This window comes from Narcine bancroftii, chromosome 1, assembly GCF_036971445.1.
Source record: "Narcine bancroftii isolate sNarBan1 chromosome 1, sNarBan1.hap1, whole genome shotgun sequence".
Classification (NCBI taxonomy): Eukaryota; Metazoa; Chordata; class Chondrichthyes; order Torpediniformes; family Narcinidae; genus Narcine; species Narcine bancroftii.
In genome coordinates this window covers 248,532,329-248,550,509 of record NC_091469.1, presented here as the reverse complement: position 1 = coordinate 248,550,509, position 18,181 = coordinate 248,532,329, and the positions used below count along the sequence as shown (strand labels likewise).

Genomic DNA, 18,181 nt, shown 5'->3' with positions numbered 1-18,181 from the left:
CTTCTGCACGAATCACTGCAACCAAACTCATCTCTGTGATCCTAACTACCGTGATGTCAGTGCTTCGAATGGACAGCGATGGACTCACAGACAAGATGACCAAATAATTCCTGTCCATGTTATTTTCATTTAGAGCAGCTCAGTCAGCATGAACTATTTTGGCGAAAGTGCATCTTGATCATAGTGAACTCTGTCTTGATTTCCTCAGAGACTGATCTGCAATTTATTTATTGCAAGGATGTAATACTATAAGTTAATTTAAAGTTTCTGTTGTCCCTTCACAATTAAGGAAGTACTTAACATAGAACGAGGCTGGCCATTCAGGCCAATAGTATGTACACATTTGTGTAAAATTATACCACACAATCTATTTTGCCCATGCCAAGATTCAACACATATTTTTTCTATCATCCATATGGCCATCGGTGTCTTCTGATTATCTCCATTCTCACAATGCTTTCCAATGCTTTCCAGGAATCCATCAGTGTCTGTGTTAATATCATATCTCTATCATCTCCTATGAAACTTGTTCCACTCACAATCTACAGATGTCCTCTTGAATCTGATTTTTGCTATTATGACACCTGGTAGCAAATGATAGATGAAAAATCATCAACTTGTGTTCCTCTCTGATTTCTTCTCTCGTCCATTGACTCTTTCAAGGGAAAATCCCTAAATTTGTTATTCTTGTTTCATACGATATGTGCCCTGACCCAGGCACATTGTGGTGAAACTCCTCGGATACGCTCAAAACAATGTACACCTTTTCTGTAGTGAAAGACCTGACCAGAAAACACTAATCTTTTGGTGGTCTACGCATTTTTCAATAGATTTTCATGATTACCTCATTGCTTTCAATCCAACTTTAAAAAAATAAATAGAGATCGATTCTCATACTTTTCTTATATCTTAAAATATCCTGTTTTCTGCATCAAGTATGTATTTCCGTCCGTATATACATTGCACAAAGTTTATGTCCTTAAATTCATTATCATTACTATGCCTCCAGGACAGGCGATTGTGACTTCGGCAGGTAAATCAGGCCTCTGTAACTTCACTCTTTGTACGGACGATTGTGAACTTCTGAAGTATACAGGAAGATGTGAAAGTACCACCAGCACCGTAGAAACCCCAACAACAGAAACAACCATGACAGTAACTACAACACCAGCATCAACTTCAACCTGTACCTGTGACAATCACGGACAAAAGATGTCAGCTGGTAAGTCAATTAGTTACCGTGTAGAAGTTTTATGATCCATTGAAAATAGATCGACAGCAATATCTGCTGCTAACCTGAGTTGAATGCACAAAATGATTTAGATTTTCAAGAGGATGATCCAATTCATGATTTCAGCAGGATGTCCACACATTGAAATGTATTTCTGTGTAGGTTCAAGCTGAGAAAATTAACTTACCCCAGAAAATAAACACTGCTCCAATTCGACTCCAGAATTTTTATGAAATTGAAAACTTCAGGATATGTGATTTAAACGGCCCTCAACCGAAACCTCGTCATTTATGTTCTATATACCCATTAGGTGGAGAAACATAGCTGTAATGAATGGAAGTTGTTGGTGGAAAATTCTGGCCAATTATCCTCTTTGAAATATTATTTGCTTCTTTCTCCATAATTGGGATTGTGACATTAGTGCAGCCTCTCCAGGAGACACTCTCATCTCTTGCGGATAATAAGTCCTCTCACGGAGAAAAGATTCTGTAATTATCATTTATCTTCTGCACGAATCACTGCAACCAAACTCATCTCTGTGATCCTAACTACCGTGATGTCAGTGCTTCGAATGGACAGCGATGGACTCACAGACAAGATGACCAAATAATTTCTGTCCATGTTATTTTCATTTAGAGCAGCTCAGTCAGCATGAACTATTTTGGCGAAAGTGCATCTTGATCATAGTCAACTCTGTTTTGATTTCCTCAGAGACTGATCTGCAATTTATTTATTGCAAGGATGTAAAACTATAAGTTAATTTAAAGTTTCTGTTGTCCCTTCACAATTAAGCAAGTACTTAACATAGAACGGGGCTGGCCATTCAGGCCAATAGTATGTACATATTTGTGTAAAACTATTCCACACAATCTATTTTGCCCCTGCCAAGATTCATCACATATTTTTTCCATCATCCATATGGCCATCGGTGTCTTCTCATTATCTCCATTCTCACTATGCTTTCCAATGCTTTCCAGGAATCCATCAGTGTCTGTGTTAATATCATATCTCTATCATCTCCTATGAAACTTGTTCCACTCACAATCTACAGATGTCCTCTTGAATCTGATTTTTGCTATTATGACACCTGGTAGCAAATGATAGATGAAAAATCATCAACTTGTGTTCCTCTCTGATTTCTTCTCTCGTCCATTGACTCTTTCAAGGGAAAATCCCTAAATTTGTTATTCTTGTTTCATACGATATGTGCCCTGACCCAGGCACATTGTGGTGAAACTCCTCGGATACGCTTAAAACAATGTACACCTTTTCTGTAGTGAAAGACCTGACCAGAAAACACTAATCTTATGGTGGTCTACGCATTTTTCAATAGATTTTCATGATTACCTCATTGCTTTCAATCCAACTTTAAAAAAATAAATAGAGATCGATTCTCATACTTTTCTTATATCTTAAAATATCCTGTTTTCTGCATCAAGTATGTATTTCCATCCGTATATACATTGCACAAAGTTTATGTCCTTAAATTCATTATCATTACTATGCCTCCAGGTCAGGCGATTGTGACTTCTGCAGGTAAAACAGGCCTCTGTAACTTCACTCTTTGTACGGACGATTGTGAACTTCTGAAGTATACAGGAAGATGTGAAAGTACCACCAGCACCGTCGAAACCCCAACAACAGAAACAACCATGACTGTAACTACAACACCAGCATCAACTTCAACCTGTACCTGTGACAATCACGGACAAAAGATGTCAGCTGGTAAGTCAATTAGTTACCATGTAGAAGTTTTATGATCCATTGAAAATAGATCGACAGCAATATCTGCTGCTAACCTGAGTTGAATGCACAAAATGATTTAGATTGACAAGAGGATAATCCAATTCATAATTTTAGCAGTATGACCACAGAATGGAAATGCTTTTCTGTGTAGGTTTATGCTGAGGAAATTAACTTACCATAAACTAAACTTTACTCCAATTCACCTGCAGAAGTTTTATTTAAATTGATCAACTTCAGGATATGTGAATTATATAGCCCACAACCGAAACCTCGTCATTTAATGTTCTGTATACACATTGGGTCGAGAAACATAGCTGTAATGAATGGAAGTTGTTGGTGCAAAATTCTGGCCAATTATCCTCTTTTTGAAATATTATTTGCTTCTTTCTCCATAATTGGTATTGTGACATTAGACCAGCCTCTCCAGGAGACACTCTCATCTCTTGAGGATTATCAATCCTCTCACGGAAAAGGGATTCTGCAATTATTACTTATCCTCTGCACGAATCACTGCAACCAAACTCTTCACTATGATCCAAACTCCCATGATGTCAGTGCTTCGAATGGACAGCGATGTACTCACAGACAAGATGACCAAATAATTTCTGTCAATGTTATTTTCATTTAGAGCAGCTCAGTCAGCATGAACTATTTTGGCCAAAGAGCATCTTGATCATAGTCAACTCTGTCTTGATTTCCTCAGAGACTGATCTGCAATTGATTTATTGGAAGGATGTAAAACTATAAGCTAATTTAAAGTTTCTGTTGTCCCTTCACAATTAAGCAAGTACTTAACATAGAACGGGGCTGGCCATTCAGGCCAATAGTATGTACACATTTGTGTAAAACTATTCCACACAATCTATTTTGCATCTGCCAAGATTCATAACATATTTTTTCCTTCATCCATATGGCCATCGGTGTCTTCTGATTGTCTCCATTCTCACAAAACCTACACCTTGCCAGGCAATGCTTTCCAGGAAACCACCAGTGTCTGTGTCAAAATCATATCTCTATCAACTCCTATTAAATTTCTTCAACTCACAATAAAAAATGTCCTCTTGAATCTGATTTTTGCTATTATGACACCTGGTAGCAAATGATAGATGATTAATCATCAACTTGTGTTGCTCTTTGATTTCTTCTCTCGTCCTTTGACTCTTTCAAGGGAAAATCCCTAAATTTGTTATTCTTGTTTCGTACGATATGTGCCCTGACCCAGGCACATTGTGGTGAAACTCCTCAGATACGCTCAAAAGAATGTACACCTTATCTGCTGTGAAAGACCTGACCAGAACACACAATTCTAATGATGCTCTACGCATTTTTCAATAGATTTTCATGATTACCTCATTGCTTTCAATCTAACTTTAAAAAAATAAATAGTGATCGATTCTGATATTTTTCTTATATCTTAAAATATCCTGTTTTCTGCATCAAGTATGTATTTCAGTCCGTATATACATTGCACAAAGTTTATGTCCTTAAACTCATTATCATTACTCTGCCTCCAGGTCAGGCGATTGTGACTTCTGCAGGTAAATCAGGCCTCTGTAACTTCACTCTGTGTACGGACGATTGTGAACTTCTGAAGTATACAGGAAGATGTGAAAGTACCACCAGCACCGTCGAAACCCCAACAACAGAAACAACCATGACAGTAACTACAACACCAACATCAACTTCAACCTGTACCTGTGATAATCACGGACAAAGGATGTCAGCTGGTAAGTCAATTAGTTACCGTGTAGAAGTTTTATCATCCATTGAAAATAGATCGACAGCAATATCTGCTGCTAACCTGACTTGAATGCACAAAATGATTTAGATTTTCAAGATGATAATCCAATTCATAATTTTAGCAGGATGACCACAGAATGGAAATACATTTCTGTGTAGGTTTAGGCTGAGGAAATTAACTTACCATAAACTAAACTTTACTCCAATTCACCTCCAGAAATTTTATTTAAGTTGATCAACTTCAGGATATGTGATTTATATAGCCCACAACCGAAACCTCGTCATTTAATGTTCTGTATACACATTGGGTCGAGAAACATTGCTGTAATGAATGGAAGTAGTTGGTGCAAAATTCATGGCCCATGCTCCTCTGTTTGAAATATTATTTGCTTCTTTCTCCATGATTGGTAGTGTGACACTAGTCCAGCCTGTCCAGGTGACAGTCTCATCTCTTGCGGATTATCAATCCACTCACGGAGAAAAGATTCTGCAATTATTACTTATCCTCTGCTCCAATCACTGCAACCAAACTCTTCTCTATGATCCAAACTCCCATGATGTCAGTGCTTCGAATGGACTGCGATGGACTCACAGACAAGATGACCAAATAATTTCTGTCCATGTTATTTTCAATTAGAGAAGCTCAGTCAGCATGAACTATTTTGCCCAAAGAGCATCTTGATCATATTCAACTCTGTCTTGATTTTCTCAGAGACTGATCTGCAATTGATTTATTGGAAGGATGTAAAAGTATAAGTCAATTTAAAGTCTCTGTTGTCCCTTCACAATTATGCAAGTACTTAACATAGAAGGGGGCTGGCCATTCAGGCCAATAGTATGTACCCATTTGTGTAAAACTATTCCACACAATATATTTTGCCCCTGCCAAGTTTCAACACATATTTTTTCCTTCTTCCATATGGCCATTGGTGTCTTCTGATTGTCTCCATTCTCACAAAACCAACACCTTGCCTGGCAATGCTTTCCAGGTATCCACCAGTGTCTGTGTCAAAATCATATCTCTATCATCTCCTATGAAACTTCTTCCACTCACAATAAACAGATGTCCTCTTGAATTTGCTTTTCACTATTATTACACCTGGCAGCAAATTATAGACGATTAATCATCATCTTGTGTTCCTCTCTGATTTCTTCTCTCGTCCTTTGACTCTTTCAAGGGAAAATCCCTAAATTTAATATTCCTGTTTCATATGATATGTGCCCTGACCCAGGCATATTGGGGTGAAACTCCTCGGATATGCTCAAATAAATGTATACCTTTTCTGCAGTGAAAGACCTGACCAGAATACACTATTCTAATGGTGGTCTACGCATTTTTCAAAAGATTTTCATGATTACCTCATTGCTTTCAATCCAACTTTTTAAAAAATCGTGATAGATTCTCATATTTTTCATTTATCTTAAAATATCCTGTTTTATGCAACAAGTATGTATTTCCGTCCGTATATAGATTGCACAAAGTTTATGTCCTTAAATACATTATCATTACTCTGCCTCCAGGTCAGGCGATTGTGACTTCTGCAGGTAAATCAGGCCTCTGTAACTTCACTCTGTGTACGGACGATTGTGAACTTCTGAAGTATACAGGAAGATGTGAAAGTACCACCAGCACCGTCGAAACCCCAACAACAGAAACAACCATGACAGTAACTACAACTCCAAGAGCAACTTCAACCTGTACCTGTGACAATCACGGACAAAGGATGTCAACTGGTAAGTCAATTAGTTACCGTGTAGAAGTTTTATGATCCATTGAAAATAGATCGACAGCAATATCTGCTGCTAACCTGAGTTGAATGCACAAAATTATTTAGATTGACAAGAGGATAATCCAATTCATAATTTTAGCAGGATGACCACAGAATGGAAATGCTTTTCCGTGTAGGTTTATGTGGAGGAAATTAACTTACCATAAACTAAACTTTACTCCACTTCACCTGCAGAAGTTTTATTTAAATTGATCAACTTCAGGATATGTGAATTATATAGCCCACAACCGAAACCTCGTCATTTAATGTTCCGTATACACATTGGGTCGAGAAACATAGTTGTAATGAATGGAAGTAGTTGGTGCAAAATTCTGGCCAATTATCCACTTTTTGAGATATTATTTGCTTCTTTCTCCATAATTGGTATTGTGACATTAGTGCAGCCTCTCCAGGAGACACTCTCATCTCTTGAGGATTATAAATCCTCTCACGGAGAAGGGATTCTGCAATTATTACTTATCCTCTGCACGAATCACTGCAACCAAACTCTTCTCTATGATCCAAACCCCCATGATGTCAGTGCTTCGAATGGACAGCGATGGACTCACAGAAAAGATGACCAAATAATTTCAGTCCATGTTATTTTCATTTAGAGAAGCTCAGTCAGCATGAACTCTTTTGGCGAAAGTGCATCTTGATCATAGTCAACACTGTCTTGATTTCCTCAGAGACTGATCTGCAATTGATTTATTGGAAGGATGTAAAACTATAAGTTAATTTAAAGTTTCTGTTGTCCCTTGACACTGAGGCAAGTACTTAACATAGAATGGGGCTGGCCATTCAGGCCAATAGTATATACACATGTGTAAAACTCTTCCACACAATCTATTTTTCCCCTGCCAAGATTCAACACATTTTTTTCTTCATCCATATGGCCATCGGTGTATTCTGATTGTCTCCATTCTCACAAACCCTACACCTTGCTAGGCAATGCTTTCCAGGAAACCACCAGTGTCTGTGTCAAAATCATATCTCTATTATCTCCTATGAATCTTCTTCCACTCACAATAAACAGATGTCCTCTTGAATTTGCTTTTCACTATTATTACACCTAGCAGCAAATTATAGACGATTAATCATCATCTTGTGTTCCTCTCTGATTTCTTCTCTCGTCCTTTGACTCTTTCAAGGGAAAATCCCTAAATTTAATATTCCTGTTTCATATGATATGTGCCCTGACCCAGGCATATTGGGGTGAAACTCCTCGGATATGCTCAAATAAATGTATACCTTTTCTGCAGTGAAAGACCTGACCAGAATACACTATTCTAATGGTGGTCTACGCATTTTTCAAAAGATTTTCATGATTACCTCATTGCTTTCAATCCAACTTTTTAAAAAATCGTGATAGATTCTCATATTTTTCATTTATCTTAAAATATCCTGTTTTATGCAACAAGTATGTATTTCCGTCCGTATATAGATTGCACAAAGTTTATGTCCTTAAATACATTATCATTACTCTGCCTCCAGGTCAGGCGATTGTGACTTCTGCAGGTAAATCAGGCCTCTGTAACTTCACTCTGTGTACGGACGATTGTGAACTTCTGAAGTATACAGGAAGATGTGAAAGTACCACCAGCACCGTCGAAACCCCAACAACAGAAACAACCACGACAGTAACTACAACACCAACATCAACTTCAACCTGTACCTGTGACAATCACGGACAAAGGATGTCAGCTGGTAAGTCAATTAGTTACCGTGTAGAAGTTTTATCATCCATTGAAAATAGATCGACATCAATATCTGCTGCTATCCTGAGTTGAATGCACAAAATGATTTAGATTTTCAAGATGATTATCCAATTCATGATTTTAGCAGGATGTCCACACATTGAAATGTATTTCTGTGTAGGTTCAAGCTGAGGACATTAACTTACCAGAAACTAAACTTTACTCCAATTCACCTGCAGAATTTTATTTAAATTGATCAACTTCAGGATATGTGATTTATATAGCCCACAACCGAAACCTCGTCATTTAATGTTCTGTAGACACATTGGGTCGAGAAAAATAGCTGTAATGAATGGAAGTTGTTGGTGCAAAGTTCTGGCCAATTATCCTCTTTTTGAAATATTATTTGCTTCTTTCTCCATAATTGGTATTGTGACATTAGTCCAGCCTCTCTAGGAGACACTCTCATCTCTTGAGGATCATCAATCCTCTCACGGAGAATGGATTCTGCAATTATTACTTATCCTCTGCACGAATCACTGCAACCAAACTCTTCTCTATGATCCAAACTCCCATGATGTCAGTGCTTCGAATGGACAGCGATGGACTCACAGACAAGATGACCAAATAATTTCTGTCCATGTTATTTTCATTTAGAGCAGCTCAGTCAGCATGAACTATTTTGGCCAAAGAGCATCTTGATCATAGTCAACTCTGTCTTGATTTCCTCAGAGACTGATCTGCAATTGATTTATTGGAAGGATGTAAAACTATAAGTTAATTTAAAGTTTCTGTTGTCCCTTGACTATTAAGCAAGTACTTAACATTGAACGGGGCTGGCCATTCAGGCCAATAGTATGTACACATTTGTGTAAAACTATTCCACACAATCTATTTTGCCCCTGCCAAGATTCATCACATATTTTTTCCTTCATCCATATGGCCATCGGTGTCTTCTGATTGTCTCCATTCCCACAAACCCTACACCTTGCCAGGCAATGCTTTCCAGGAAATCACCAGTGTCTGTGTCAAAATCATATCTCTATCATCTCCTATGAAACTACTTCCACTCACAATAAACAGATGTCCTCTTGAATTTGCTTTTCACTATTATTACACCTGGCAGCAAATTATAGACGATTAATCATCATCTTGTGTTCCTCTCTGATTTCTTCTCTCGTCCTTTGACTCTTTCAAGGGAAAATCCCTAAATTTGATATTCCTGTTTCATATGATATGTGCCCTGACACAGGCACATTGGGGTGAAACTCCTCGGATATGCTCAAATAAATGTACACCTTTTCTGCAGTGAAAGACCTGACCAGAACACACTATTCTAATGGTGCTCTACGCATTTTTCAATAGATTTTCATGATTACCTCATTGCTTTCAAACCAACTTTTTTAAAAATCGTGATAGATTCTCATATTTTTCATTTATCTTAAAATATCCTGTTTTAGGCAACAAGCATGTATTTCCGTCCGTATATAGATTGCACAAAGTTTATGTCCTTAAATACATTATCATTACTCTGCCTCCAGGTCAGGCGATTGTGACTTCTGCAGGTAAATCAGGCCTCTGTAACTTCACTCTGTGTACGGACGATTGTGAACTTCTGAAGTATACAGGAAGATGTGAAAGTACCACCAGCACCGTCGAAACCCCAACAACAGAAACAACCATGACAGTAACTACAACACCAACATCAACTTCAACCTGTACCTGTGACAATCACGGACAAAGGATGTCAGCTGGTAAGTCAATTAGTTACCGTGTAGAAGTTTTATCATCCATTGAAAATAGATCGACATCAATATCTGCTGCTATCCTGAGTTGAATGCACAAAATGATTTAGATTTTCAAGATGATTATCCAATTCATGATTTTAGCAGGATGTCCACACATTGAAATGTATTTCTGTGTAGGTTCAAGCTGAGGACATTAACTTACAAGAAACTAAACTTTACTCCAATTCACCTGCAGAATTTTATTTAAATTGATCAACTTCAGGATATGTGATTTCTATAGCCCACAACCGAAACCTCGTCATTTAATGTTCTGTATACACATTGGGTCGAGAAAAATAGCTGTAATGAATGGAAGTTGTTGGTGCAAAGTTCTGGCCAATTATCCTCTTTTTGAAATATTATTTGCTTCTTTCTCCATAATTGGTATTGTGACATTAGTCCAGCCTCTCTAGGAGACACTCTCATCTCTTGAGGATCATCAATCCTCTCACGGAGAATGGATTCTGCAATTATTACTTATCCTCTGCACGAATCACTGCAACCAAACTCTTCTCTATGATCCAAACTCCCATGATGTCAGTGCTTCGAATGGACAGCGATGGACTCACAGACAAGATGACCAAATAATTTCTGTCCATGTTATTTTCATTTAGAGCAGCTCAGTCAGCATGAACTATTTTGGCCAAAGAGCATCTTGATCATAGTCAACTCTGTCTTGATTTCCTCAGAGACTGATCTGCAATTGATTTATTGGAAGGATGTAAAACTATAAGTTAATTTAAAGTTTCTGTTGTCCCTTGACTATTAAGCAAGTACTTAACATTGAACGGGGCTGGCCATTCAGGCCAATAGTATGTACACATTTGTGTAAAACTATTCCACACAATCTATTTTGCCCCTGCCAAGATTCATCACATATTTTTTCCTTCATCCATATGGCCATCGGTGTCTTCTGATTGTCTCCATTCTCACAAACCCTACACCTTGCCAGGCAATGCTTTCCAGGAAATCACCAGTGTCTGTGTCAAAATCATATCTCTATCATCTCCTATGAAACTTCTTCCACTCACAATAAACAGATGTCCTCTTGAATTTGCTTTTCACTATTATTACACCTGGCAGCAAATTATAGACGATTAATCATCATCTTGTGTTCCTCTCTGATTTCTTCTCTCGTCCTTTGACTCTTTCAAGGGAAAATCCCTAAATTTGATATTCCTGTTTCATATGATATGTGCCCTGACACAGGCACATTGGGGTGAAACTCCTCGGATATGCTCAAATAAATGTACACCTTTTCTGCAGTGAAAGACCTGACCAGAACACACTATTCTAATGGTGCTCTACGCATTTTTCAATAGATTTTCATGATTACCTCATTGCTTTCAAACCAACTTTTTTAAAAATCGTGATAGATTCTCATATTTTTCATTTATCTTAAAATATCCTGTTTTAGGCAACAAGCATGTATTTCCGTCCGTATATAGATTGCACAAAGTTTATGTCCTTAAATACATTATCATTACTCTGCCTCCAGGTCAGGCGATTGTGACTTCTGCAGGTAAATCAGGCCTCTGTAACTTCACTCTGTGTACGGACGATTGTGAACTTCTGAAGTATACAGGAAGATGTGAAAGTACCACCAGCACCGTCGAAACCCCAACAACAGAAACAACCATGACAGTAACTACAACACCAACATCAACTTCAACCTGTACCTGTGACAATCACGGACAAAGGATGTCAGCTGGTAAGTCAATTAGTAACCGTGTAGAAGTTTTATCATCCATTGAAAATAGATCGACAGCAATAACTGCTGCTAACCTGAGTTGAATGCACAAAATGATTTAGATTTTCAAGATGATTATCCAATTCATGATTTTAGCAGGATGTCCACACATTGAAATGTATTTCTGTGTAGGTTCAAGCTGAGGACATTAACTTACCCCAGAAAATAAACATTGCTCCAATTCGCTTCCAGAATTGTTATTGAAATTGAAAATTTCAGGATATGTGATTTATACGTCCCTTCATCGAAACCTCATCATTTATGTTCTGTATACACATTGGGTCGAGAAACATAGCTGTAATGAATGGAAGTTGTTGGTCAAAAATTCTGGCCAATTATCCTCTTTTTGAAATATTATTTGCTTCTTTCTCCATAATTGGTATTGTGACATTAGTCCAACCTCTCCAGGAGACAGTCTCATCTCTTGCAGATAATAAGTCCTCCCACGGAGAAAAGATTCTGCAATTATCACTTATCCTCTGCACCAATCACTGCAACCAAACTCTTCTCTGTGATCCTAACTCCCGTGATGTCAGTGCTTCGAAGGGACAGCGATGGACTCACAGACAAGATGACCAAATAATTTCTGTCCATGTTATTTTCATTTAGAGAAGTTTAGTCAGCATGAACTATTTTGGCGAAAGTGCATCTTGATCATAGTCAACTCTGTCTTGATTTCCTCAGAGACTGATCTGCAATTGATTTATTGGAAGCATGTAAAACTATAAGTTAATTTAAAGTTTCTGTTGTCCCTTGACAATGAGGCAAGTACTTAACAGAGAATGGGGCTGGCCATTCAAGCCAATAGTATGTACACATGTGTAAAACAATTCCACACAATCTATTTTTCCCCTGCCAAGATTCAACACATTTTTTCCTTCATCCATATGGCCATCGGTGTCTTCTGATTGTCTCCATTCTCACAAACCCTACACCTTGCCAGGCAATGCTTTCCAGGAATCCACCAGTGTCTGTGTCAAAATCATATCTCACAATAAAAAGATGTCCTCTTGAATCTGATTTTTGCTATTATTACACCTGGTAGAAATTACAGATGATTAATCATCAACTTGTGTTCCTCTCTGATTTCTTCTCTCGTCCTTTGACTCTTTCAAGGGAAAATCCCTAAATTTGTTATCATTGTTTCATAAGATATGTGTCCTGAACCAGGCACATTGTGGAGAAACTCCTCGGATACGCTCATAAGAATGTATACCTTTTCTGCAGTGAAAGACCTGAACAGAACACACTATTCTAATGCTGGTCTATGCATTATTCAATAGATTTTCATGATTACCTCATTGCTTTCAATCCAACTTTAAAAAAATAAATAGAGATCGATTCTCATATTTTTCTTATATCTTAAAATATCCTGTTGTCTGCATCAAGTATGTATTTCAGTCCGTATATACATTGCACAAAGTTTATGTCCTTAAACTCATTATCATTACTCTGCCTCCAGGTCAGGCGATTGTGACTTCTGCAGGGAAATCAGGCCTCTGTAACTTCACTCTGTGTACGGACGATTGTGAACTTCTGAAATATACAGGAAGATGTGAAAGTACCACCAGCACCGTCGAAACCCCAACAACAGAAACAACCATGACAGTAACTACAACACCAACAGCAACTTCAACCTGTACCTGTGACAATCACGGACAAAGGATGTCAGCTGGTAAGTCAATTAGTTACCGTGTAGAAGTTTTATGATCCATTGAAAATAGATCGACAGCAATATCTGCTGCTAACCTGACTTGAATGCACAAAATGATTTAGATTGACAAGAGGATAATCCAATTCATAATTTTAGCAGGATGAACACAGAATGGAAATGCTTTTCTGTGTAGGTTTATGCTGAGGAAATTAACTTACCATAAACTAAACTTTACTCCAATTCACCTGCAGAAGTTTTATTTAAATTGATCAACTTCAGGATATGTGATTTATATAGCCCACAACCGAAACCTCGTCATTTAATGTTCTGTATACACATTGGGACGAGAAACATAGCTGTAATGAATGGAAGTTGTTGGTGCAAAATTCTGGCCAATTATCCTCTTTTTGAAATATTATTTGCTTCTTTCTCCATAATTGGTATTGTGACATTAGTCCAGCCTCTCCAGGAGACACTCTCATCTCTTGAGGATTATCAATCCTCTCACGGAAAAGGGATTCTGCAATTATTACTTATCCTCTGCACGAATCACTGCAACCAAACTCTTCTCTATGATCCAAACTCCCATGATGTCAGTGCATCGAATGGACAGCGATGGACCCACAGACAAGATGACCAAATAATTTCTGTCCATGTTATTTTCATTTAGAGCAGCTCAGTCAGCATGAACTATTTTGGCCAAAGAGCATCTTGATCATCGTCAACTCTGTCTTGATTTCCTCAGAGACTGATCTGCAATTGATTTATTGGAAGGATGTAAAACTATAAGTTAATTTAAAGTTTTTGTTGTCCCTTCACAATTAAGCAAGTACTTAACATAGAACGGGGCTGGCCATTCAGGCCAATAGTATGTACACATTTGTGTAAAACTATTCCACACAATCTATTTTGCCACGGCCAAGATTCATCACATATTTTTTCATTCATCCATATGGCCATCGGTGTCTTCTGATTGTCTCCATTCTCACAAACCCTACACCTTGCCAGGCAATGCTTTCCAGGAAACCACCAGTGTCTGTGTCAAAATCATATCTCTATCATCTCCTATGAAACTTCTTCCACTCACAATAAACAGATGTCCTCTTGAATTTGCTTTTCACTATTATTACACCTGGCAGCAAATTATAGACGATTAATCATCATCTTGTGTTCCTCTCTGATTTCTTCTCTCGTCCTTTGACTCTTTCAAGGGAAAATCCCTAAATTTGATATTCCTGTTTCATATGATATGTGCCCTGACCCAGGCACATTGGGGTGAAACTCCTCGGATATGCTCAAATAAATGTACACCTTTTCTGCAGTGAAAGACCTGACCAGAACACAGTATTCTAATGGTGCTCTACGCATTTTTCAATAGATTTTCATGATTACTTCATTGCTTTCAATCCAACTTTTTAAAAAATTGTGATAGATTCTCATATTTTTCATTTATCTTAAAATATCCTGTTTTAGGCAACAAGCATGTATTTCAGTCCGTATATACATTGCACAAAGTTTATGTCCTTAAACTCATTATCATTACTCTGCCTCCAGGTCAGGCGATTGTGACTTCTGCAAGTAAATCAGGCCTCTGTAACTTCACTCTGTGTACGGACGATTGTGAACTTCTGAAGTATACAGTAAGATGTGAAAGTACCACCAGCACCGTCGAAACCCCAACAACAGAAACAACCATGACAGTAACTACAACACCAACATCAACTTCAACCTGTACCTGTGACAATCACGGACAAAGGATGTCAGCTGGTAAGTCAATTAGTTACCGTGTAGAAGTTTTATCATCCATTGAAAATAGATCGACAGCAATAACTGCTGCTAACCTGAGTTGAATGCCCAAAATGATTTAGGTTTTCAAGATGATTATCCAATTCATGATTTTAGCAGGATGTCCGCACATTGAAATGTATTTCTGTATAGGTTCAAGCTGAGGACATTAACTTACCCCAGAAAATAAACATTGCTCCAATTCGCCTCAAGAATTTTTATTGAAATTGAAAATTTCATGATAAGTGATTTATACGTCCCTTCATCGAAACCTCATCATTTATGTTCTGTATACCCATTGGGTCGAGAAACATAGCTGTAATGAATGTAAGTTGTTGGTGAAAAATTCTGGCCAATTATCCTCTTTTTGAAATATTATTTGCTTCTTTCTCCATAATTGGTATTGTGACATTAGTCCAACCTCTCCAGGAGACAGTCTCATCTCTTGCAGATAATAAGTCCTCTCACGGAGAAAAGATTCTGCAATTATCACTTATCCTCTGCACCGATCACTGCAACCAAACTCTTCTCTGTGATCCTAACTCCCGTGATGTCAGTGCTTCGAAGGGACAGCGATGGACTCACAGACAAGATGACCAAATAATTTCTGTCCATGTTATGTTCATTTAGAGCAGCTCAGTCAGCATGAACTATTTTGGCCAAAGAGCATCTTAATCATAGTCAACTCTGTCTTGATTTCCTCAGAGACTGATCTGCAATTGATTTATTGGAAGGATGTAAAACTATAAGTTAATTTAAAGTTTCTGTTGTCCCTTCACAATTAAGCAAGTACTTAACATAGAACGGGGCTGGCCATTCAGGCCAATAGTATGTACACATTTGTGTAAAACTATTCCACAGAATCTATTTTGCATCTGACAAGATTCATCTCATATATATTTTCCTTCATCCATATGGCCATCGGTGTCTTCTGATTGTCTCCATTCTCACAAACCCTACACCTTGCCAGGCAATGCTTTCCAGGAAACCACCAGTGTCTGTGTCAAAATCATATCTCTATCATCTCCTATGAAACTTCTTCCACTCACAATAAACAGATGTCCTCTTGAATTTGCTTTTCAATATTATTACACCTGACAGCAAGTTATAGACGATTAATCATCATCTTGTGTTCCTCTCTGATTTCTTCTCTCGTCCTTTGACTCTTTCAAGGGAAAAACCCTAAATTTGTTATCATTGTTTCATACGATATGTGTCCTAAACCAGGCACATTGTGGTGAAACTCCTCGGATACGCTCAAAAGAATGTATACCTTTTCTGCAGTGAAAGACCTGACCAGAACACACTATTCTAATGCTGGTCTACGCATTTTTCAATAGATTTTCATGATTACCTCATTGCTTTCAATCCAACTTTAAAAAAAAATAGAGATCGATTCTCATATATTTCTTATATCTTAAAATATCCTGTTTTCTGCATCAAGTATGTATTTCAGTCCGTATATACATTGCACAAAGTTTATGTCCTTAAACTCATTATCATTACTCTGCCTCCAGGTCAGGCGATTGTGACTTCTGCTGGGAAATCAGGCCTCTGTAACTTTACTCTGTGTACGGACGATTGTGAACTTCTGAAGTATACAGGAAGATGTGAAAGTACCACCAGCACCGTCGAAACCCCAACAACAGAAACAACCATGACAGTAACTACAACACCAACAGCAACTTCAACCTGTACCTGTGACAATCACGGACAAAGGATGTCAGCTGGTAAGTCAATTAGTTACCGTGTAGAAGTTTTATGATCCATTGAAAATAGATCGACAGCAATATCTGCTGCTAACCTGACTTGAATGCACAAAATGATTTAGATTGACAAGAGGATAATCCAATTCATAATTTTAGCAGGATGACCAAAGAATGGAAATGCTTTTCTGTGTAGGTTTAAGCTGAGGAAATTAACTTACCATAAACTAAACTTTACTCCAATTCACCTCCAGAAATTTTATTTAAATTGATCAACTTCAGGATATGTGATTTATATAGCCCACAAACGAAACCCCGTCATTTAATGTTCTGTATACACATTGTGTCGAGAAACATAGCTGTAATGAATGGAAGAGGTTGGTGCAAAATTCATGGCCCATGCTCCTCTGTTTGAAATATTATTTGCTTCTTTCTCCATGATTGGTAGTGTGACACTAATCCAGCCTGTCCAGGTGACAGTCTCATCTCTTGCGGATTATCAATCCTCTTACGGAGAAAAGATTCTGCAATTATTACTTATCCTCTGCTCCAATCACTGCAACCAAACTCTTCTCAATGATCCAAACTCCCATGATGTCAGTGCTTCGAATGGACTGCGATGGACTCACAGACAAGATGACCAAATAATTTCTGTCCATGTTATTTTCAATTAGAGAAGCTCAGTCAGCATGAACTATTTTGGCCAAAGAGCATCTTGATCATATTCAACTCTGCCTTGATTTTCTCAGAGACTGATCTGCAATTGATTTATTGGAAGGATGTAAAAATATAAGTCAATTTAAAGTCTCTGTTGTCCCTTCACAATTATGCAAGTACTTAACATAGAACGGGGCTGGCCATTCAGGCCAATAGTATGTACACATTTGTGTAAATCTATTCCACACAATCTATTTTGCCCCTGCCAAGTTTCAACACATATTTTTTCCTTCTTCCATATGGCCATCGGTGTCTTCTGATTGTCTCCATTCTCACAAAACCTACACCTTGCCTGGCAATGCTTTCCTAGAATCCACCAGAGTCTGTGTCAAAATCATATCTGCATCATCTCCTATGAAACTTCTTCCACTCACAATAAAAGATGTCCTCTTGAATCTGATTTTTGCTATTATGACACCAGGTAACAAATGATAGATGATTAATCATCAACTTGTGTTCCTCTTTGATTTCTTCTCTCGTCTTTTGACTCTTTCGAGGGAAAATCCCTATATTTGTTATTCTTGTTTCATACGATATGTGCCCTGACCCACGCACATTGTGGTGAAACTCCTCGGATACGCTCAAAAGAACCTATACCT

General features: G+C 37.9%; 1 protein-coding gene across 1 annotated transcript in view; it reads left to right on the top strand.

The window, feature by feature from the left end:
- LOC138755144 (mucin-2-like) overlaps positions 1 to 18,181 on the top strand; it is a 238,272-nt gene that overhangs the window by 147,412 nt on the left and 72,679 nt on the right. The window contains exons 31-40 of the mRNA XM_069920567.1: positions 1,010 to 1,222; positions 2,744 to 2,956; positions 4,492 to 4,704; positions 6,239 to 6,451; positions 7,981 to 8,193; positions 9,644 to 9,937; positions 11,388 to 11,681; positions 13,183 to 13,395; positions 14,848 to 15,141; positions 16,677 to 16,889. Coding sequence (XP_069776668.1) covers positions 1,010 to 1,222; positions 2,744 to 2,956; positions 4,492 to 4,704; positions 6,239 to 6,451; positions 7,981 to 8,193; positions 9,644 to 9,937; positions 11,388 to 11,681; positions 13,183 to 13,395; positions 14,848 to 15,141; positions 16,677 to 16,889 — 2,373 coding nt within the window. The remainder of the gene's footprint in view (positions 1 to 1,009; positions 1,223 to 2,743; positions 2,957 to 4,491; positions 4,705 to 6,238; positions 6,452 to 7,980; positions 8,194 to 9,643; positions 9,938 to 11,387; positions 11,682 to 13,182; positions 13,396 to 14,847; positions 15,142 to 16,676; positions 16,890 to 18,181) is intronic.